This window comes from Ctenopharyngodon idella, chromosome 4 (genome assembly GCF_019924925.1).
Source record: "Ctenopharyngodon idella isolate HZGC_01 chromosome 4, HZGC01, whole genome shotgun sequence".
NCBI classification, from domain to species: Eukaryota; Metazoa; Chordata; class Actinopteri; order Cypriniformes; family Xenocyprididae; genus Ctenopharyngodon; species Ctenopharyngodon idella.
Window position 1 is genome coordinate 19,675,175 of NC_067223.1, and position 23,552 is coordinate 19,698,726.

The window sequence follows — 23,552 nt, forward strand, 5'->3', positions numbered from 1 at the left end:
AATGCATACTCTGAGAACGCTCCAAAAGATGTTTGTTTATACCGGCTGGATACTCCATATTGATCGGGTGAATGCAGGTTTTAAATGGTTTATCGTACAAGTAAATCACTGTTCTAAACTAATGTGCTGCTGCACTGTATAACACACACATACAGACAGTATCACATGCAGATCGCACACACAGAAACATTCAGTAGTGTAGAAACTTACTGTCAATGCTGTTCTGTGATTTATCAATAAAATAGCTTAAAAACTGAAAGTTTTAGCATGTCTTTCTGTTTTTGAAAGAACTAAAACCCACAGCTTCACTATTAGTAGAGAGATGCCGCACAGTTAATATTAATTCACACACAACGGCTCTCTTACTAATGGACTCATAAATCTAATATTACTGCTCTATCTTATCTGTATCTGATTTAGAACCAGCAGAAATCTGCAAGAAATATAACCCATACACCGAAGGATAGATAAACATAAGCTGATATGTAGAAGCAATACCTAGCCAACATCAACATTTGTTCAAACTTTAGCCCCTAGTTGCAGATTGTGTCAAGCATTCCCATTTTGTTTTTATTAATGACGTCATCAGCGATTAGTCGATGTCAGTTCGTCTTTAATTACATAACTGTCGATTGAAACCTGAGGTCATTCAACCCCTATATGATGCTAGATCAAGTCAAAGTAGTGAGATTTTCAAGCTTAAGGTTTGATAGTACACATATTGGGTTAATTTGGTCAGAAGAATCTACATACAACAACAAAACAACCAAAAAGTAAGTTAAAGATCCATGCTGGGAATATAGGGGAAAAAAAATTAAATATTAAAAAAATGCTTTAGTTGGATAATAGAGGATATGGTGAAGAAAATAGGTCAGAAGAAATATTAATTCTTGCCTACAGTGATATGTTCATGAATACCATTATGCAGGGGTTCTGAACTCTGGCCCTCGAGATCCACTTTCCTACAAAGTTTAGCTCCAACCCTGATCAAACACACCTGAACAAGCTAATCAAGGTCTTTAGCATTAATAGCAAGCAGTGAGTTTAATTTTTTAGGTTTAAAACAGTGTTGTGTAAACAGCCCATTTTGCTATGTTATACTGTATTTCTTACCTACGAGGGAGTAACACTGCGGTTTTTGAAGTTTTTGAAACCTGCAGCTTCACCAGAGAGATGCTGGACAAACTCAGAGAGAGATAATTTACACACACATCTCTCTTTCTCTATAACTCAATAAATAGCTGCAACCAGCAATACGGGCCGGAAGCTCAATGCAGAGCAGGTGAAAATGAACTCAAAATTAAGAGATATTCATACAAGAATGAACAAAAACAGTTATTTCTAATCCAAAAGGAAGAAAGATTAGTACAACACTTACCTTGATGACAAACTAATTGAAATGACACTATTTTATAAAGTTGTTCCATCTGGGACTTGAGCCCACAATCTCTGGGTCACACCAGTGCTGCCAATTTAACGATTTTGTCGCTAGATTTAGTGACTTCCCCCAAAAGCCTAGCAACAAGTCTAACAACTTCTTGGACAAACCTTATCTAGATTCTGATCTATATTTATATTAATATAGATCAGTGGATTCGCAAGTATGACGCCATCTAGTGACATTTATCGACCAGTTTTAGCTACTTTCCGCTGAAAGCAATTGGCAAACACTGCCCGTCACTGACCTGTGGCGTTACACATTGAGCTACTTTTTGATGCACATTCACCAGGCTGCCGAGGAGAGCTTTCTGTGTGAGAATGAGCTCACAAAAACATTACTTAGGTTAGCTTAACATGCTAATCTGGTTAACATGCTAATACTAACGTAGCTTACAGTTAACCTGATAGCTGAAGAGCCACATTAGACTGAATGGCAACTGGTGAGCATGACAACAAATTAGCATGCTAAGCGAACTAATATAATTTAATCAGGCACAATCAAATTCCGTGCTGTATTTCTCAGGAAAGGTAACGAATATATCAAAAATTTGTTCAGTCATTTCTGTGCGGCTCAGTCCAAAGATCATCTGATCAGATTTTGGACAAAATTTGTAGGCGGAGTAACAATAAAAACTCTTCAATTCACTTCAAAATGGTAGACAGACAAAATGATGGAAAGGCCTAGCACTTATTCAAACACGCAGTCACTCTCTCACTAATGCATTCAAACAAATGTAATCTTACAGACCTTCTTTATTCTGTATCCGATTTTGAATAAGCAGAAATCTGTAAGAAATATTGCAACCCGTTGATAAAATATTTGATGTAAGTGTACTGTATTTTCATCCTTCCAAACAAAATTTGCACTGCAAATAGCAAGTGTTTAATGCATTTAATATATGTTCTGAACAGAACATTTGTGATATTTCAAATCATATTGAAATACTTCAGCCACAAATTTCATCAGGGAGCAAAGGTGGAGCGGTGTTTCTGTTATCAGTTAGCAAGGAACGAGAAACGGGCTATGTTCACACTGTCAGTTTTTGGGATTGACAACCATATTTACTTACAGGTGTGAGTCTCAATGTCCTGTTCACACTGCAATTTACAGTAGCATTACGAATTCTGTCTGTATGAACGTGCAATGAGAGTCATTGTAAATCTAAACAATGAAAACGTGCTAGCCGGACACCATGAGGTGACTTGCTCCATGTCAAATAATAGCGCTTTAATTATGACACTCATATGACATTCTTCAAAAACAAGTCAGTTTTGTGGAGCTGGACATTTTAATAAGGATCAAATGACTGAGTTCAACTTTGAGAATGAAACCAACCTGTTTGTGTCTCAGTATCTTCTTGTTTCACTCCGAATGCTTCTTCAATCTTCATGTCTTCACTCTCCTCTTTAATAAACGCCATCTTTATACACGTGGATCTCGTTGCTTCACCAGGAGTTTTTTAGTGTGTGTTTGGACACGTTGGTTCACGTCTGTCATGTTTAAGATGAGAATAATTTAGAGAAAGAAAAATAAATTCACACTAAATCTCTGTCTCAATCAGCTCCCTAGTTCTGTAGTCAGCACACTGGTAAGGGAGTCAGTCAGAGTGCAAGTTAATTACTTAAACCTTAGCCAAAAATGTGAAATGACGTCATTGCGGTGTGCGCAGTCATGCACGAGACCCTCTTTCACCTGGCGGTGTGCATGGCCATTTTTGTTACTTTGTGCTCGGCTCCGCATCTGAAGATGCACAACTTAAAGCCGATTCTGTACCAGCATCTCACCAGCACCGCTTGCGCTTGTCCAAATTAATTGCGTACATTTACAAAACAAGCCTACAATAGCAGAAATAAGCCGATTCTCAAGCCGTTGAGCGTGCATCGGCTGTACACTCATTATTGTGGTGCATTGTGGGATTGAATGAGTGCACCTAATATCTCCCACTATGGTTTCGGACACCACTACAAATGGCTGTCCCCTCAAATAGCACCATGTTTAAGGGTATAGGGGGGCGATTTCGGACACAGCCTTACTTCTTCTTCTTTTGAGGTTTATTGGCGGTTGACAAACAACAAAATGGCGTATTACCGCCACCACTGGTATGGAGTGTGGATTAAAATGATTTAATCCCTCCTTTTTTTATAATCTCTCCCACAAATTAGTCATTTTAAGATAGAGAAGAATAAAACTATAACATTCATTTCCCGAATTATTTTGTAAAATATCTCCTAGTATAAATTGCATTTTTATTTTTGCTAAATTTTGCATTAAAATCCTTCTTTCAGTCTCGTATTTCTGACAGCATATCATAACATGTTCCAATGTTTCTTCTTGCCCACAAAATTCACACTTTCCTGTATCATGTTTACCCATTTTATAAAGTGTATGTCCAAATCTCATCCTTGATATAATTACCTCCTCTCTCCTGTTTTTCCCTGCACACCTCATCTCTCATACTTTCCTTTGAATTATGTAAAACCATCAACCTTTCTTCTCCTTATCCCATTGTTTTTGCCACCTTTTCTTAATAATACTCTTGATTTCATTCTTACTTAGATTAACAATTTAATTAATGTCATTGTTTTTTATGGTTTCTTTTGCTGCCTTGTCTGCCATTTCATTTCTTGGATACCAATATGTGCAGGTATCCATAAAAATACCACTGTAATGTATGTATAATGATTGCTTTATTTCAATTAAAGTATCTGGTCTACTCTCTGAGTGACTGTATTTTAAGCTGGCCAAAGATGAACTTGAATCTGAACAAACAACTGATTTCAAAGGTCTTGTCTCCTCTATCCACTGTGTTGCTAATAATATTGCAAATATTTCCCCTGTATAAACAGATAACTCATCACTAAACCTTTTCTTTATTGATAAATGAAATTCTGGAACAGTAAACGCTACTCCTATCTTGTTATCTAAACTCTTTGATGCATCTGTGTATATCTGAACATAGCTAGACATTATAACCTTATTTTCCTTTTCTAACCATGTAAAACCTACTGTAGCGTCTGGAAGCAACCAAGGCTTTATTATTGGTAGCGGCACAGTAGGACTAACATTTAACTGATTAACTTTAATTTCTATTGCTTAACAATTACTTCGAGCCGCCTCCTGTCGTTTCAAAGAATAGTACAATGGCGAGCGCGTCGAGTATAAACGTCTCGTCTGTCAGTGGAGGATCGCGTTGCGCAGACAGGCTAAAGTATGAACAAGGTTTCACACATTTGCATTCTAACATTAACATAACAGGCTAACACAAGTGAAACTGTTAGACTTAAACTGAGATATAAGAATTGGTAAACACAAACCTTTCTTCAGCCGAATCACAGCGAATGCAGGAGAGTGGCGCAGCTTTATGATGTCACAAAACCAAACCAAAATAAAAGTCTATTAGTCAAAAGTTTGGACACACCATTTTAATGTTTTTGAAGTCACTTGTGCGCATCAAGCCTGCGTTTGTGATCAAAAATGCAGAAAAACGGTAATATTGTGAAACAATTTAAAATAATGGTTTTCTGTTTTAATATACTTTAAAATATAATTTTTATTTCTGTGATGCAAAGCTGAATTTTTAGCATCATTACTCCAGTCTTCAGTGTCACATGATCCTTCAGAAATCATTCTATAATATGCTGATTTGATACTCAGTTATTATCAATGTTGGAAACAGTTGTGCTGCTTGATATTTGTTTTGGAACCTGTGATACTTTTTTTCAGGATTCGTTAATTAATAAAAAGTAAAAGCATTTATTCAAAACAGAAGTCTTTTCTAACAATATAAGTCTTTACCATCACTTTTTATTAAAGGGTTAGTTCAGGGCTCCATGTGAGTTTTTTATGGACTGTCACTTGGGCCCTGCATGGGCAACCCAAATGGGTTGAATATCCCACATTTCTGGCACAATACCATGGATACAGTTGATGCTACTGCAGTAAATTTATGGTAAATATTGGCAATTTCTGGATTGAGAAGCCATCAAACTAGTTAGTTGTGGCACAATGTTTCTTCTCCTGTTTTTCCCGTTGTTGAGAATGTCAGCACTGTTTCATCTGGCTTTAACTAGTTTAAATCACCAAGATATTTGTGGTTTATATTGGAGAACTCGAACACTTCTCACTTGATCTCCACGCTCTGTTTAGTAGTCACATGACTGTTCAGTGAGTAAATGCATTTGCTCAAGCTGGAACTGCACTGTGTTTTGGACCAAGCTGTCTCTGGTGCGGTTCTGGATCCGTCTGTAGATTTGAGGTCACTTCAGCTTTATGCAACTTTGCTCTGGCAGTGGGATAGTCAGCTAGAGAAATGTGATAGTGATTCAAATTAAAGGATTAGTTCACTTTCAAATGTTTCCTCAGTACTACAAATACAAAAATGCGTTCTCTTTCAAGAGCGGTCACTTCAACACTGCGTAAAACGCTGCGGGAAATCCCTTTCTTTCCAAATTCTTGAATATTATAGGCTAACACCAGTTAGAAAAACTGGCCAATTGCTGCGCAATATGCAAATCGCATGCAAATACTGGCGGGGTAACCTGGCAGTATAAAAGGCGAGGAGAGCAGCAATTACCACAGAATCTCTTCCTTCACGCATCCAATGGCAACTTTCTGCAGCATCTGCGCAGGCCCCGTTGACCGCCGGATACCCACCCTCACTGCGTGGTCTGCATGGGCCTGGCCCATGCTGAGGCAGCCTTCCTGGACTCCGGTTGCACGCACTGCCTGGACCTGCCGATGCGAGCCGCTGGTGGGCCCTGCTCATGAAGACAACGTCGACGACGACAAAGATACCTGGGACCGTCGTCCTCAACCGTCTCCCCGGGAGAGGCCTTCCATCCTCCTCCCGCCGTCGCCGACTTCGTCTCTTTCAGCGTGGCCAGAGAAGATGACTCAATGTCCATCTCTGCTTCGGAGAAGGATTGGGCTGCATCCGAGCCTGACCGCCCGGACGTCGAAGGCCCCTTAGACCTCCAAGAGGAGCTCATGAGGGTGCTATGACAAAGCAGTCAGAGACCTAGACCTCTCATGGAGCGCTCTGGACAAGCCAGCCAGGAGTAAGTTGGACTCCTGGTATTTCCAGGCAGGTCACCGCCAAGCCGCTCCGAAAAGGAGGACGCCCTTCTTCCCAGACGTCCATGACCACGTGGTTAAGTCGTGGTCTGCACCCCAGTCGGCGGGCGTCCATGCATTTCTTCTCCCACGTGGACCAGGGCGGAGGCACATGGGTATGTGCGCATGGAGACCGTCGCCACACACCTGTTCAAGTTTGGGCTCTGGCTGGGCCACTCAAGGACATTCACAGAGTTGTCACGTAACCACTCCTTTGTTATCTTGGCTGTGTGCTTAGGGTCGTTGTCCTGCTGGAAGATGAACCTTCACCGCAGTCTGAGGTCCAGAGCGCTTGATCCTGACTAGTCTCCCAGTTCCCCACAGCATGATGCTGCCACCACCATGCTTCACTGTAGGGATGGTATTGGCCAGGTGATGAGTGGTGCCTGGTTTCCTCCAGACATGACACTTTCTATTCATCCTTCAGGTGCCTTTTGGCAACTCCATTTACGGATGATGGAGGCCACTGTGCTCATTTGGACCTTCGATGCTGCAGATTTTTTTTTGTACCCTTCCCCAGATCTGTGCCTCGATACAATCCTGTCTCAGAGGTCTACTGACGATACTTTGGACTTCATGGCTTGGTTTGGGCTCTGACATGCACTGTTAACTGTGGGACCTTATATAGACAGGTGTGTGCCTTTCCAAATCATGTTTGTCTCAACCCTAATCAAACGTGTGTGTGCAAGTAAGTGAAATGAAAATATTTGGAGCATAAAAATGTTTGGTTGCTTTATCATGAGTGGAAAAAAAACTACAAGAATTGTCTAAGAGTTCTACGCTTATATGATTAACTTTCATTGTGACAATACTGCTCAGAAAAATGAGTTTTTCAAACAGAACATGATAGTGCTTATGCTTTTTCAAATATTACCTTTTATACAGTGTGTAATATAGCATGTAAAAGGTCTGCAAAGTTTTTATGATCAAAGCCCATGATAAAGTTATTGTCACCCTAAAGAAAGAGTCGATTCTGAACTGCCGAAAACAAGTCGTCAGGAATTCCACCTATGGTCTTCGTTGGCTGCCCATGAACAACATCTACTTTGACCTGCCATCAAACACTGCTGGTTCGTGCTGTGTACATGTTAAGAAGACGCTGTTTTCTGTGATGCAAAAGCAAATTCTCTTTATATACACTTCCAAAGGATGAGGATGTGAAGAGTCAGTGGTTACAATTACCACAGCGATACAACAGCAGTTTAACCTTTAGTTGTGTTCCCGTCGTTTTACTAAGTATTGCTTCTCAAATCTCTTTGAGGTCAACGGGGGATTTGCAAACGTCTTATCCATTGGACCAACTTGCTCCTCTGTATGACAACCTGTAAGTATAATTAATTACTGATGTATATATTTTCTACTGGGTGTTCAAAATACATAGATTTGTGTTTTATATTGTGCAGGTCTCCACCTGACCGGCTAACTCAAGTTATTACTGTCTTACTGAATTAGTTCTGCTGATCAGCTGTGGGCCACTATTACCAAAAGTTGTGCCAGTTAATGCAGATTTTCTGTCGTTCTTACTACTTTGAGTAATGATAAAGGATGGAGCAAGGTTTGTTTTACAAACTTTAATGTTACATCAGTCATTCACGTTAATGCTCAGCTAACGTATGCGCCGTTATTGATACAGTTCCCACATGTGGACCTCAATAAAATAGAAATATACATAACTTGTTAATGCTGATGTAGAGGAATTACAGTTGCAACATCTCAATGTATGACAGACTGAGTCAAAACTTGTCACTGAGAAATGTCCTGCTCAAGTCGTCCTTGCAATGGAGGTTTGGGTTGAATAACTAGTTCTCTTCCAATGTTTCATAATCAGGCTCTCGCTCGAATTGATATCGCCATCGTTACTGTCCTTACAGTGTGTACAATCGCTGAGGATTTAGGAAGCTTGTGGAGCTGAGATTCACATAAACGCCGTTTTCTTTCTGACACGCTCTGGAAACGGTAGACCAATCACAACGCTATTTCCAGCATGAGCTTTCAAATGAACTTTCAGGTCTCTTCGGTATGTAAAACTTATGTCACACTGAAGACACATAAAAGGTTTCTCTCCGGTGTGAAGCCTCATGTGTACTTTAAGGTTTCTTTTTTCTTTGAAACCTTTTCCACACTGTTGGCAGGTGAAAGGCTTCTCTCCAGTGTGAATTCTCAAGTGAACCTCAAGGTTTGATTTGCTCGAGCAAGTTCTTCCACAGTGAGGGCAAATGAAACGCTTCTCTCCAATGTGAGTTATTACATGATTCTTAAGGTGATCGCTGTCTGTGAAACTCATTCCACACTGATGACATATAAAACAGCTCTCTCTCACGTGAATCCTCATGTGGCCCTTAAGGTTTAATTTACGTTTGAACCTCTTTCCACACTGATCACATGTGAAAGGCGTTTCTCCAGTGTGAATTCTTTTGTGATCGCTAAGTGTTCCTTGATGTGCAAAACTCTTTCCACAGTGAGGACAGGTGTAAGGCTTTTCTCCAGTGTGAATTCTCATGTGGACTTTAAGGTTTCCTTTTCCACTGAAACTTCTTCCACACTGTTGGCAGGTATAAGGCTTTTCTCCAGTGTGAGTTTTCATGTGGATATGAAGGTTTCCTTTTCCATTGAAACCTTTTCCACACTGTTTGCAGGGGTAAGGGCTCTCTCCATTGTGAACTTTCATGTGAGCTTTAAGGTTTTCACGTTGGCTGAAACTCTTTTCACACCGAAAGCAGGTGAAATAACGTCTACCCCGCGTCTTTTGAGCTCTTTTTTGTGAGGAAGTCTCTTCAGTCTGCGAGCAGCTAAGATCGTTTTCTCCAGTTACGAAATCATGTTTCTCTTCCTTTACATCATTCAGATCTTGAATCTCCTCTTTCAGCTGCATCAGATCTAAGGTGAAAACAGATAAATACAAGTTTAAGCCCAGTTTAATGGCACAAAATGACAAATACATGCATACTCAGAAAGCGCTCCACAGTTTGTTTATACCATCTGGATACTCCATATTGATCGGGTGAATGCAGGTTTTAAACGGTTTATCGAACAAGTAAATCACTGTTCTAAACTAATGCGCTGCTGCACTGTATAACACACACACACACACAGACAGTATCACGTGCAGATCGCACACACAGAAACATTCAGTAGTGTAGAAACTTACTGTCAATGCTGTTCTGTGATTTATCAATAAAATAGCTTAAAAACTGAAAGCTTTAGCATGTCTTTCTGTTTCTGAAAGAACTAAAACCCACAGCTTCACTATTAGTAGAGAGATGCCTGCACAGTTAATATTAATTCACACACAACGGCTCTCTTACTAATGGACTCATAAATGTAATATTACTGTGCTACATTATCTGTATCTGATTTAGAACCAGCAGAAATCTGCAAGAAATATTACAACCCATTCATGACAGGATAGATAAAAAAATAAGCTGATATGCAGAAGCAATACCTAGCCAACATCAACGTTTGTTCACAAACTTTAGCCTCTAGTTCAACCCCTATATAATATGATGCTAGATCAAGTCAAAGGAGTGAGATTTTTAGGCTTAAGTTTTGATAATAGACATTAATTTGGTCAGAAGGATCTGCATACAACATAACAACCAAAAAAAAAAAAAAAGTCTTAAGATCCATGCTGGGAATATGGAAGAAAAAAAACAGCTTTAGTTGGATAATAGAGGATATGGCGAATGAAATAGGTCAGAAAAAATATGATTTCTTGCCTACAGCGATATGGTCATGAATACCATTATGCAGGGCTTTCAGTTTTTAGGTTTAAAACAGGCTTAAAACAGAGAGAGAGAGAGAGAGAGAGAGAGAGATTGTTCTGCAGTATCATCAACACAAGAGTCATACACTTCCTAAATACCAAGTTTAATTTTACTAGATCTCAAAAAACAAAACAAAAATGTAGGTAGGCCTAGCGCTTATTCAAACACGCAGTCACTCTCTCACTAATGCATTCAAACAAATGTAATCTTACAGCACAGCCTCTCATACCTTATTGCTTACGAATCGTAAATAAGTCACGGCTGAAGGGCGTTGTTGCAACCCCTTCAGCCGTGACTTATTCACAATACAGCACTAGCCTCGAGTACCTTATTGCTTTTATGAAACAGTTACCACACAATACAAATATTAAAGCCTAAAATATGTATCAATGCAACTTTCATGAAGTAAACTTTTACTAAAAGCGTTCCTTCCTCTCGAAAAAATAGTCCCTGACTGTAAACAGCAACAGAAGTTACATTATTATGCCATTAGATGGCGGCAGAGACTGTCTTTATGAGTGTGTCAGTCAGTAACGAAGACTTTTACACTGAAAAGACTGAATTGTTGTGAACACGGAACAAGACGCAATGACAAATGCTTTGACTAGCGCTGTCAGTCACGGGAAAACCCCTTAACTGTTAAAAGGACAAGATATCGCAGCGGACATTTAAACAGATTTTTTTATTATGAACATAGGACTGACCTGAAGGAAAATGCTAAATCTGAATGCTAAATTGGTGTGCAAAGAGCGTGGAGGGGAAATTGTTGCTGCTTCACTCTGCTCACATACTCTGGTTTGAAGACAGCATTAGTGTTTGATCGCATTTACACTGCAGGTGTTGATGATCAATTCAGATTTTGTGACTATATCCAATTTTTTTAATGACATGCTTACATTTCTTTTAAAAGTGACCTGTATCCGATGTCTGCTTTTTACACTGCACTTGGCGAAACGAACCAAAAGTTGCATACATGACGTCACAAATCAATTTCAATAGTACATTCAGTTTAATTTATTGACACGGAACTCATATAGAAACCTTTTTAATGCAATTGTTATGTCCGTGATTATGTATACAATGATGTATTTAACTCAAACTAATGAAATTAATACTCTGCTAGTCAACTAGAGATGTTTCATTTGTTATAGGTATGTCTGTACCGCATGGGAGGAAAAAATTGTGTCACTTGAACCAACCTTACTCCATGTCAAATAATAGTGCTTTAATTAGGACACTCATATGACATTCTTCAAAAATATCAGTCAGTTTTGTAGAACTGGATATTTGAATAAGGATCAAATGACCGAGTTCACCTTTGAGAATGAAACCAACCTGTTTGTGTCTCGGTCTCTTCTTGTTTCACTTCGAATGCTTCTTCAATCTTCATATCTTCACTCTCCACTTTAATAAATGCCATCTTTATGACACGTGGATCTCGTTGCTTCACCAGGAGTTTTTTGTGCGTGTGTTTGGACACGTTGGATCACATCTGTCATGTTTAAGATGAGAATAATTGAGAGGAAGAAAAATAAATCCACACTAAATCTCTGTCTCAATCAGCTCCCTAGTTTTGTAGTCAGATACAGTGAGAGTTAATTACTTAAATATTAGCCAAAAATGTGACATGACGTGCTGTAGTTAAGTTTAAGTGCAACACAAAGGTAAGCGTATTATTGTTGTTAATTTTTTGTTGTCGGATTATTGTACAGTATATATCAATGAATGACACCAATTTGACTGTCATGGTGTGTGCAAGAACGAGTGAGAAACACCTGCTAATTACATTTCTTATTCCGATCACTTATATTGGGAACTTTTTCCATTTAAATTGACTTGTTCTGACTGTTGACATTGAAAATTATGCATGTGTTTTAAATTCATTGGTTAATTTCTTGATGGCAGTTTTTACATAGTCTATCTGGACATTTTAGTCATATTTGGTCATTCTCTTTAATGTATTTGCTCTGATTTGATCAGTTTTCCTGAAAAATGTATCTATTTTTATAATATTTTGTCATAATTATTTTGTTTAAGGAATTAAAAATGATCTATATCAACCTTGATTGACATGGCAATAAAATTCTATCACATTATTTTGACAGTTAAAGTTTTGGGCGGTTTTTTGTTGGAGTGGGCGGATTTTGGTGAGGTTTTTGGCTGGAAATCGTCCACCCAGAGCGCCTCAAGTATAAACGCTTTGTCCGTTTGGGGAGAAGCGCGAGCACTCAACTATAAACAAGCTTCACACGTTTGTGTTCGTTAGACGCGGTGATTCGATTCACTGAATCATTTGGTTCAATTGATTTGAGTTTCAAAAGCAGTTTCTCTATCGCTATTGCGCTGTACTCGCATGCTTAACGGTTCGTTCATGGTTAAACATAATAACGTAACATTCGGTGATATAGAACTCATTTCATAGATCTAATAAAGTTATAAAACAGTCTGCAGGATTTGTATCGATCTAAAAACACTTAAATCACTATAAAACACAAACCGTTCTCTCTTTTTTTAATTTGCATTCGAACATAACAGTGTAACATAAATGAAACTATAGGACTTAACAGACTGAGATAAAATAATTGTGAACACAAACCTTTCTTCAGCCGAATCACAGCAAATGCAGGAGTGCGCAGCCTAATGACCTCACACCACCAAACCAAAATAAAAGTTTTTTGTTGATGTTTTGAAGTCACTTATGCTCATGAAGCCTGCGCTGATTTGATCAAAAATGCAGAAAAAAACAGTAATATTGTAAAATATTATTACAATTTAAAATGATGTTTTTCTATTTAAATATACTTTAAAATATTTTTTTTTTTATTTCTGTGATGCAAAGCAGAATTTTCATCAGCCATTACTCCAGTCTTCAGTGTCACATGATCCTTCAGAAAGCATTGTAATATGCTGATTTAATGCTCAGTTATTATTAACGTGCACCACAATTGGTATCGAGAACCGCACAATTTTACTGGTCTTGGTACCAACTACTGAAATTTGCATATAGTTGACCGTAGCTTGAGTTGTGATGTGGTTGTTTAACCACCAGTAAAATCATGCATGGCACAGTAAAATTCAGTGTGAATATCCCACATTTCTGACACAATACCATAGATACAGTTGATGCAACTCCAGTAAATTCATGGTAAATATTGGCGATTTCTGGACTGAAAAGCCATCAAACTGGTTAGTTGAGACACAATGTTCTTCTCCTGTTTTTCCCGTTGTTGCGAATGTCAGCGCTGGTTCATCTGGCTTCAACTAGTTTAAATCACCAAGCCATTTGTGGTTTATATTGGAGAACTCGAACGCTTTTCACTTGATCTCACTGCTCTGTTTATTAGTCACATGACTGAGACTGTTCAGTGAATAAATGCATTTGCTCACACTGTGTTTTGGGCCGAGCTGTCTGTGCGGTGCGGTTCTGGATCCATCTGTAGATTTGAGGTCACTTCAGATTTATGCAACTTTGTTCTGGCAGTGGGATAGTCAGCTAGAGAAATGTGATAGTGATTTAAATTAAAGGATTAGTTCACTTTCAAATGAAAATTACATCAAGCTTTACTCACCCTCAAGCCATCCTAGGTGTATATGACTTTCTTCTTTCTGATGAACACAATCGGAGTTATATTAATAAATATCCTGACGCATCCAAGGTTTATAATGGCAGTTAACGGGTCCAATGAGTATGAAGCTCAAGAAAGTGCTTCCATCCATTATAAACGTACTCCACTTTGTTGTCAAACCACAAGCCTGTTATTTGGCACACTACTCCAAAAAGACACTACATTTTGAAAACAACATAATTTGTGTCTGAATGTGCTTAGAGACAATACATATGGAGTTAAATTCAATACAGAATGTCTTAAAACAGCACACACAAATGTGTTGCTTTAGTAAACACATTTGTGTGATCCTTGTATGTAGAAAGTTTTAATATACAATATTATTAAATATGTTAGATCGGTATACATTTAGAATACTTTTAGTATGAAATCACACAGAGAACCATTGAATACTGTTAATATACTGTTTATGCTCTTATTTAACATTGAATTAATTATACTGTATACTCAGTTGCATTTACTACAGTATGTTAACTATAAAAACTATTAAACAAGCACTTCAAAACTTCATACCTTATAGAAGCTCTTTAATAAAATCCATTTATCAAATGTTATAAAACATCTGCAGGGAAATAAAACAAAAAAGAATCAGAAAATGTTGCTGCATTAGAAACGCACTCTAAAAAAGCGATCACAGTGATGAAACATAATGGCATCAACTCAAAGTATGAGACAGCAGAATTCACACAAGCATTTACTGTCGACAACACTTCTGTCAGATGAAGATAAATGAGGATCTTCAGCAGTTTAACAGCTCATCTTGACTGAGTAAATCAATATTGATTTAAACAGAACTGTTGAACTAATTTAACACAAGTAACTGTAATTAAATTACCTAAACGTAATTACCATCATTCAAGGTCCAGAAAGGTACTAAATACATTGTTAAAGTTCACGTGACTACAGTGGTTCAATCTTAATGTTATGAAGCGACGAGAATACTTTTTGTGTGCAAAAACAACACAAAAATAACGATTTTATTCAACAGTATCTTCTCTTTTCTGTCAGTCTCCTACGCTGTTTATGCAGTGAATGTTGTGCAGGCTTCCGTGTTTACATCCGATTGCCAGCTCTGTATTGGCCACCTCCTGCATCAGCATCACACGCATGTGTCGTGTTGTTCACGTGAACAACATTCTGACGTAAACGCTGTACAGCGTTCACTGCTTCAACTGCATACGAGACTGTTAAGGACTGATTGTAAAGACTATATAAGTTCTAACCTACAAAGGATTGATTACGGTGTTGCTTTGGGCTTTAATGGCTCTTTAATATTGTACTGAATTGTAATGTCTACCTGCCATGTACAATTAGGGGCCGGGGTGTAAGAGCCATTATATGGTATGTTTGTTGTAATTCCATTTTTTGACACTGGGTGGAGTGTGGGTCTAACTTTTAACTGGAAAGGAAGGGTTGCTCCTAAACAAATCAGTGAGTTGGAATCTATGCTGCAGGAACTATTAGCAGCTCCGCTCAAACCCTTCTAATGGTTGGAGCTCCTGAGAACCTTCCTAGTCCCTAAACTGGTACACTCTTTGGTTCTGGGGGAAGCTCACCATAACACCTTAACAACGCTTGACAGGATGATATGGACAGCCGTCCGTTCCTGGCTCTGCCTCCCAAAAGATACTCCGCTGGCCTTCATGCATGCCCATATCAATCCTGGGGGGCTGAACATACCGTGCCTATCCACATCTATTCCGCTTTTGCAAAGGTCCAGGATTACAAAGCTGCTGAACAGTAGCTATACAATGGATCAAGCTTTGCAACAACTCCCATCGTTTAAAGGAACACTCCACTTTTTTTGAAAATAGGCTCATTTTCCAACTCCCCTAGAGTTAAACAGTTGAGTTTTACCATTTTCGAATCCATTCAGCCGATCTCCGGGTCTGGCGGTACCACTTTTAGCATAGCTTAGCATAGTTCATTGAATCTGATTAGACCGTTAGCATCTCGTTAAAAAATGACCAAAGAGTTTCAATATTTTTCCTATTTAAAACTTGACTCTTCTGTAGTTACATCGTGTACTAAGACTGACAGAAAATTAAAAGCTGCGATTTTCTAGGCCGATATGGCTAGGAACTATACTCTCATTCTGGCGTAATAATCAAGGAACTAATCAGATTCAATGAACTATGCTAAGCTATGCTAAAAGTGGTACCGCCAGAACCGGAGATCGGCTGAATGGATTCGAAAACGGTAAAACTCAACTGTTTAACTCTAGGGGAGTTGGAAAATGAGCCTATTTTCAAAAAAAGTGGAGTGTTCCTTTAAGAGGGCCTTAAACTCTGCAAATAGACTGTGCAGGATTGGGGACGACGTAGTGACATCTTCGTCTGAAGCAAAGCTAGCCTGGGCCAACCTGCTCTCGCAATTGGTAGATGGGAATGACCTGACTCTTCTGGATATCGACGCAGACAGCAATCTGTGGCTAAAGTACCCAGAAAGAGTGTTCCCAAGACTGCACAATGCGTGGAATCCAATTACGTGGAGGAGTTCTCTCGACGTATACAGCCAGGGAACCCTCGAGTCACCACTCAGGTGCATTGTTCACTATTATGTGACTACTCACTTGATAACCTCACTGATGTAAAATAGCCAGAGAGTAAGAGAAGTCAAGTGTGTAATGGAGGGAAGCACAGCAATTTTTGACCGTGTCAAAAGGTGAATGTGGAAGCAAGCGGATGGGATTTAATTTGTGTTTGTGCATCGAAACAGAGTTTAATAGAACATCTAAGAGCTTTGTGATAAATAAACTTAATAAAAGCAGTACAAGGGATGGGAATAATCTCATTCTCTGTAGAGAAAGCTGCTTACATGCAGGTTATACACAGGGAAAGTAACCATGAAGACTTTGATTTAAACAAACACAAACACAGCTTTTGACACAGCTAATCATCACATATACTTGCCACTTGCTCTATTTCCATAAATCCGTGTTTGTGAATGAATGACTCTCTCTACCTGTTGCTCTGGTCTTCATCAACAGCCGCTTGCACCACTTGCTGGTGAGGCCTGCAGTTCCCAGATTTGCAATGTTGAATTTTCTGTCGAATTTGAATTAATTGCTGAATTTGTGGAAGTAAATTTATAAAGCGAAATAAAATGGACCGAAAATTGCCTGTCGAATATTTTGGAAGTGAAGTCTAAAAGATGAATATGGACTATTGAATTTTTAGTAATGAAAACGTGTGTGAAATGTTTTGAATCGAAATATTCACAGCTTAAATATACGACCCTGTTGAATTTCAGCACATAAAAATGCAAGCCCTAAAAGTACAATGCATTAAAATGCAAGCACAGGTAATGCAATGTATATTTTTCAACAAGCTTTTTTGTTTCAAATACATTTGTCATTAATTTTCTTCCATACAACAAAAGCAGCTCAAATCTAATAGCAGTGCAGGTTATTGGCTTAAGTGTGGAGGTGATGAGTTTTGATTTCTGTTTTCTATAGATTTTCCAGTCTCTCTCAGCACCTCCTGAATCTACAGACATAAATGACAAACCTTTCAGTTCTCTCTCCTCTTTTGAAGGCGTGAGAGAATCTGTATGTCAGCTGAAAGACAAACTGGAGGATTTCTGCAAAGATGAGCTCAAGAAGATCTCTGAGAGAGGTAAAGTCGTGGCGATTCATCTGCTCTCAGAAATGGTCCTCCATCATCTCATATCATGTAGAACAGGAGTCTCCAACCCTGCTCCTGAGAGCTACCATCCTGCAGACTTCAGTTCCTGCCCTGCTCAAACACACCTGCCTGTAATTCTCAAGTAACCCTGAACACTTTGATTAGCTGGTTCAGGTGTGTTTTATTGGGATTGGAGCTGAAATCTGCCAGATGTTAGCTTTCCAGGAGCAGGGTTGGAGGCCCCTGATGTAGAACATCATATTAGAAGTGTCGTAGGAGTGGATGCAGAGATAATTTTCTCTTGATATGATAATCACATTGTTCATGTCTGTTCATTTCCACAGTTACTTTTACCAACGTTCCCAAAAACAGGAACGACTTCCTACAATGTTAATCATTAAGACATCAAGAAGAAAAACTCACTGAGTGTGTTCATGTTCTCTCATAGAAGGTGGAAGAAAACATGATAGAAGAGTTTTATCCGCTCTATCCTGGGTTTTATGTTTGTATTGAATCATCAATGAAGCTGTGTTGATGTCCCTGAATAGACTTTAGAGAGATTCTACCCATAATACTTTGATCTGCATGATAAATCAGTAACAGTGAGATGTTTTAGAGTCTTTTATTTTCTCTTCATTACATTAATACTACAGCTGAACTTCTGTCACTGAAATAACATGTCAGAATAAATGTGTGCAATAAATCCTCATATAGACAGTAAGACAGTGTTTGCACCAGACGGGATATCTCAATTTAGCTCAAGGAGATATTCAAGCTGCTCCATGGTAATGTTAAAGGCAGGCCGTCCCTTCTCACCAGTTTGTATAAGAACCGGAGCTTTGTAACCATGAAATGTTGTTGATGCGAGAAGCTCATGTTCTTCCTGTAACTTCTCCAAAACATTGTCCAAGTTTCCAAATGATGAACAGTCAGCACATTTTCCAAGTAGACAGACCACATTCTCTATTTGATACAGGACAATCAAAATCATGTTCTGAAACAGGGCTTGACATTTTCAGTTCTAAAGATGTATGTCAATGTCAATTTTTGTACAAAGTCACATGTGAACAATGAAGAATCAACATAAAGGTCAATTAAATGATGACAAAATTTCCATTTTATGTGAACTAAGATAGGGCGTGCACAGATACGACCACAAAGGGCACTTTTACGATTAAAGAGGCAAGGGCTCAAGCCATTTTAAGCAATTTAGAAATCCTGGCCAGGACGTGTCTGGGAAAAATGGGACATATGATCACCCTAACTAAGATGGAGAAATACACTGTGAAGTCCACAGAGAGCATTCACTGGACTGGAATTGTGAACCCCTGCCATACTTAGAGAGACTTAAGTCTTTGATATGTCGTGGAAACAAGATATTATCGTGTGAATACAAAATCATTTTGTTGAGGCATCCTCATGTTGTGTCCTTGTGTTTCAGTGTTGAGGTACTCAATTTGGTGCTTCCTCTTTTCCCCGTTCCTCCAGCCCGTGACCCAGAAACCGATCAAATTCTGCCATCTTAAAGGATATCCAGTTCTCTAATTGCACTACGAAGAGGTGAGGAATGAGGAGCGAGGAAAGTCAAGAGTGAGGATACACAGGTGTATCCTTCCCTCGCATCCCAAGGCGGTGGAGCTAAGACACAAGGAAAAAGGGATGCACAAAAAAGAAATGAAAAGCACCCACTGTGAAGTCCACTTTGCAGTGCATTTATGATCAATTGTAGCATACCCCTCAACTGAGCATGTCACATAAAAGCCTAATATATTTCAAGCAAAATCAAAGAACGAACTGAAGTGACGTCATTTCTAACAAAGTCAGGCCAAAAGTAAGTTTGTTTTGGGAGTTTGAAACATCTTTCCAAAGCGAACTTTCCGGTGTTCTGAAATATTCAGTGTCTGAGATCTTCGGTTACACCGGGCGAAGCTTACATGAATATTTAATGAGAAAATAATTTACATGCGTTTCCTGTTTTGTGTTAAAGCGCCACTAAAAATAATAGTGCACACTGCTCAGATCACAGAAAATGTTTTTGGTAACTGAACGAAGTATTTTTTTTTAACTGTTCATGTGTGCTCGGTAGTGGTTTGATACAGCCATTGATTTGCCAGTGGCCTATTGTTAAGATATGTTCCAAGTAAATGAGCCAACAGCCATTGTTTGTATTTATAATTGTATGTATCTGTGATGGCCTATTCCTTTCTCACTTAGTAGCCTGCATTCCAATCAGACATTATTAAATAACAATGTAAACATTCTTTATCTTTTTCCGCAAAACACAAAGTGCTCAGTATGGTTAGAAACATGGTCAGATGGTGAAATGGTGAAACTTTTGAACCCCTGCACTACTTTTACTATGTTTTGGTCCTATTCTACAAGCTACCACAACAATTCAAATATTAAAATTCAACTATCGAGTGGCTAAATTTTGGCAAAAGTTGTTCTACCGCGTCAGGCAGGCACATCTGAACTTCCATTTACCAAATTTGAAATGCTTCATGTATGTTCATTAATCTGTTTATTAAACTGAATCTGTCCATCATATAATGCAACCAAGTCACTTGGATTAAACTGCTTGATTCATATGGATTATTTTTTCTCTGTTTTCTATGTTTATAGAAATACCTTTCTAATAACTTTATAAAACATTTAAGCTCTGTATAACTATTTTATTTTTCATTAGGACAATAATTAATTCTGACTTGATGACAACAAACTGCCAAGTGTGTTTTGAACTTTTTAAACTCATAAATCACATTTGGCACTATTGCATTTTAATCCAATTTATCTGGTATAAATGGATTCTGTACTTAAACATTAAACATTATAGTTTTTATTTTAGTCAAAAATCACACACTCTTTAATGGTTACTACTTGATATTTTCATCAAATGATAGGACAATATTTCACTATGTATTTAAATACTTAATGAATGTAGACAGCAGAGTTTGAACAAGACTTTTATTTTGGTCTTACGATGTGACGCCATAAGGCTGCGCCGCACTTTTGCCGTTGTGATTCGGCTGAAGAAAGGTATGTGTTTTTAAGCATTTTGTGGTGTTTTAATCGGTGCAAAACGATTTGCACACGACGTAAAATAACGAATTTAACCTTGTTATATTTTATCTAACACGCATTAACATTTTTTTAATTAAAGTTAAATAACATCCACACATGAGTATTAGAGAAGATGCGTCTCTTTTCGCTCCCTATCGTGAATCAGTTTATCATGAACACGAGTTCGGTCTCTGGCGAGTGATGGTGGAGAAGAGAAACTCCGAGGCAGTTGAATCAAATGCTTCGCGAAATGATTCAGTGATTCTGAGCGCTCGAATCACCTCACGCTGGCGACACCTGCTGGTTAAAACTGTGTAAATGCAACTAGAACAACAAACACAAACATGTGTAATGTTAACTTTACAAACATCAGCAAATTTATTTTATAGCACTGTTACCCATGTATGCTAAGTACTTTTTATAGTCCTAGACTAAAATGCATATTTGAGCTGAAAGAATCTTGTACTGACATATTTTAAAATGCCAGTGTCATTGTTTTGTCTCAAGATGCACATCAGTAATGTTAAACATTAATATGTTAAACATAATTATCTTAATTGAACTAAGACCTAATCCTGGCTTAGGCTAAGCCCTGTCTATGAAACCGTGCCTTAGTTACCTAATATTACTAGTACTTTCTTAGGTAATGTTAGTGCATGTACTGTAAAATAAAGTGCAACCCAAATGTTTTTTGTGTAGTAAAAATAATCTTCAAATCAATAAGTACCAAATGTAAATCTTAAATAGTTTGTATAACTTGCATTGTTATTGATTTTTTTTTAGTGTTTTTTTGTCTAATCAGGTGAGTTAAGTCATTAACTCTCACTCTGATTGTCTCCCTTACCAGTGCGCTGACTACTGAACTAGGGAGCTGATTGAGACGCACCCAGAGATTTAGTTTGGATTTATTTTTCTTTCTGTTAATTATCCTCATCTTAAACGTGACAAATTGTCCAAACACACAGAAAAACTCCTGGTGAAGCGACTGAGATCCACGTGACACTATTATAAAGATGGCGTTTATTAAAGAGGAGAGTGAAGACATGAAGATTGAAGAAACATTCAGAGTCAAACAAGATGATACTGAGGAACAAACAGGTTGGTTTCATTCTCAAAGCTTCTCAGAGATTCTTATTAAAATGTCCAGTGGTGAAAATGATCAAAAATGCTGATGCTGGCAGGCAGCTAAATATTCATATCCCTATGTGGTCTAGTGGTTGAACTTCTGCTATGTGAGTCAGAGACATTCCTGTTTCTAATCTTCGGTAATTCTAATCTACCCTCGTTTAGTTTTTTTTTCTCAGTAAGACCAAAGATGTTCATTAATGATGGTATATAAAGAGGCAAGAGCAGGGACACGTTTGTGTGCATTTTGTTAGTAATCTCGCTGGAAAGAACAGAGTTGCTGCAACACCATTAGCGATAGATTGAAGCGCTTGTCTGTGTGAAGACTGTGCACGAGCCACAAGAGAACGTTCCTCCACTGATAACACTGCCGTGATTTAAAAAACAAAACATTCCAGCACCAGATTGCTTCTTATTTAACTCAAATTAATGTCAACTGGATGTTTCATCTGCATTATAGGCTATCCATGCAGCAACATGTTTCAAAAAAAATGGTGGGGACATGTCGTGAGTCACGCTCTCACTGATATCTGATGATCAGTAGCGGCTCACTAAATAAAATAATAATTTAATACCTATTTACAATAAGCAATTACAATAAGGAGACCATTGTAGAGAAAGAGTAAAAAGAGAGTTTGAGAGCGTGTCCAGTTGAGTGCGAGAGTGAAGGAAATCCACCAGCGAACTAAAAAGATTTGTGCTCGCGCGTTACTTGGACTCAACATTTTTCATTAAAATAACGAAATAGAAACGGACTCAAATAAACGATAAAAATGTGAAGATAATCGTGTCTGAAAGCTGCAATCGATTTTCCATTGGTTAAATCAATGGAGAATATCTCCACGGGGTCGGCGCCTATGTCCTGATTCATCCAAGCTTAATAATGGCAGTGAGCGGGACCAACAAGTATGAAGCTCAAGAAAGTGCCTCTATCCACATCCATCCATCATAAACATACTCCACACGACTCCGGGGGGTTAATAAAGGCCTTCTGAAGCGAAGCTATGCATTTGTGTTAGAAAAATATGCATATTTAACAAGTTATGAAATAAAGTTATAAAATATCTAGCTTCTGCCAGACAGACTTATGTGTTTCGTACTTTTTTATAATTCACGTGACTATTCTCTATTCTATGCACAAATTCTCCTATGACAGTTTCTCAGTAGTGTTGTAGTACTCGAGACCGGTCTTAAGACCATTTTTTGAAGGTCTTGGCCTTGGTCTCAGACTAAAAGGACTGGGGATTTTATTTCAAGACCGGTCAAGACCACAACTGCGGGGATATCGCTAAACTGCTTTTGCATTGTCTGATTTCTTTCTTAACATCATTAATTTGATTGGATGTAAAACTTCTAATTTCGTTTATTTTGTTACTGTTGTGTCGGGTCAGAAATCAACAAGTGATTGTGTCAAAAATGTCACCAAAATTAATAAAAATGCCCACACAATTCAAGATATGATTACAAAAAAGTACTTGTATAAAATCTTGATTATAACATTTGATATAATTAAGCAATATCACAAGAAAGAGGGCTGTTTTCACAAATATGAGCACAATTGCAAACGTGATATTGATTTTTTTTTTTTTTTTTTTTTTACAAATGTTCAATAAACAAAAAATTTATTTTTTAAAACATTAATCTCAACATCATTTATACATTTGTAATTGTACCAATTCAGATGCAACTTCTGTTCCATCTCTGCAGTGTAAAGACTTTGTTGTTAGTGATTTCAATTGATTGGTAACAGCTCTATATAGTGCCTTATTATTCTAATTGCAATTACTGATTAAAAATA

The 23,552-nt window shown here is 38.1% G+C and overlaps 4 protein-coding genes across 17 annotated transcripts in view; 2 read left to right on the forward strand and 2 right to left on the reverse strand.

Moving 5' to 3' along the window:
- Positions 1-13,019, reverse strand: part of LOC127510610 (gastrula zinc finger protein XlCGF57.1-like) — a 151,214-nt gene extending 138,195 nt beyond the window's left edge. Inside the window, exons 1-3 of one of the 3 annotated variants that reach the window (XM_051890401.1) lie at positions 12,914-13,019; positions 11,653-11,809; positions 8,110-9,430 (exon numbers count right to left, since the gene is read on the reverse strand). In XM_051890401.1, the coding sequence (XP_051746361.1) occupies positions 8,469-9,430; positions 11,653-11,737 (1,047 nt within the window). In that variant the 5' untranslated portion in view covers positions 11,738-11,809; positions 12,914-13,019 and the 3' untranslated portion in view covers positions 8,110-8,468. Of the gene's footprint in view, positions 1-8,109; positions 9,431-11,652; positions 11,810-12,913 lie in introns of those variants that run through there. The other 2 variants (XM_051890395.1, XM_051890398.1) reach the window with 2 other exon arrangements.
- LOC127510680 (gastrula zinc finger protein XlCGF8.2DB-like) overlaps positions 1-23,552 on the forward strand; it is a 220,351-nt gene that overhangs the window by 181,558 nt on the left and 15,241 nt on the right. For 3 of the 8 annotated variants that reach the window (XM_051890589.1, XM_051890590.1, XM_051890594.1), the window contains exon 2: positions 21,595-21,727. The exons of 1 other annotated variant lie outside the window; for it this stretch is intronic. In XM_051890589.1, the coding sequence (XP_051746549.1) occupies positions 21,643-21,727 (85 nt within the window). In that variant the 5' untranslated portion in view covers positions 21,595-21,642. Of the gene's footprint in view, positions 1-20,531; positions 20,606-21,476; positions 21,728-23,552 lie in introns of those variants that run through there. 4 more of the 8 variants (XM_051890588.1, XM_051890592.1, XM_051890587.1 and 1 more) reach the window with 3 other exon arrangements.
- LOC127510601 (gastrula zinc finger protein XlCGF8.2DB-like) overlaps positions 1-23,552 on the forward strand; it is a 142,725-nt gene that overhangs the window by 93,919 nt on the left and 25,254 nt on the right. The window lies entirely within an intron of this gene.
- The window catches only part of LOC127510688 (gastrula zinc finger protein XlCGF7.1-like), a 201,910-nt gene that overhangs the window by 1,304 nt on the left and 177,054 nt on the right, over positions 1-23,552 (reverse strand). The window contains exons 1-2 of one of the 5 annotated variants that reach the window (XM_051890608.1): positions 4,756-4,814; positions 2,777-2,931 (exon numbers count right to left, since the gene is read on the reverse strand). The exons of the other annotated variants lie outside the window; for them this stretch is intronic. Coding sequence (XP_051746568.1) covers positions 2,777-2,861 — 85 coding nt within the window. The 5' untranslated portion in view covers positions 2,862-2,931; positions 4,756-4,814. Of the gene's footprint in view, positions 1-2,776; positions 2,932-4,755; positions 4,815-23,552 lie in introns of those variants that run through there. 5 annotated transcript variants of the gene reach the window in all.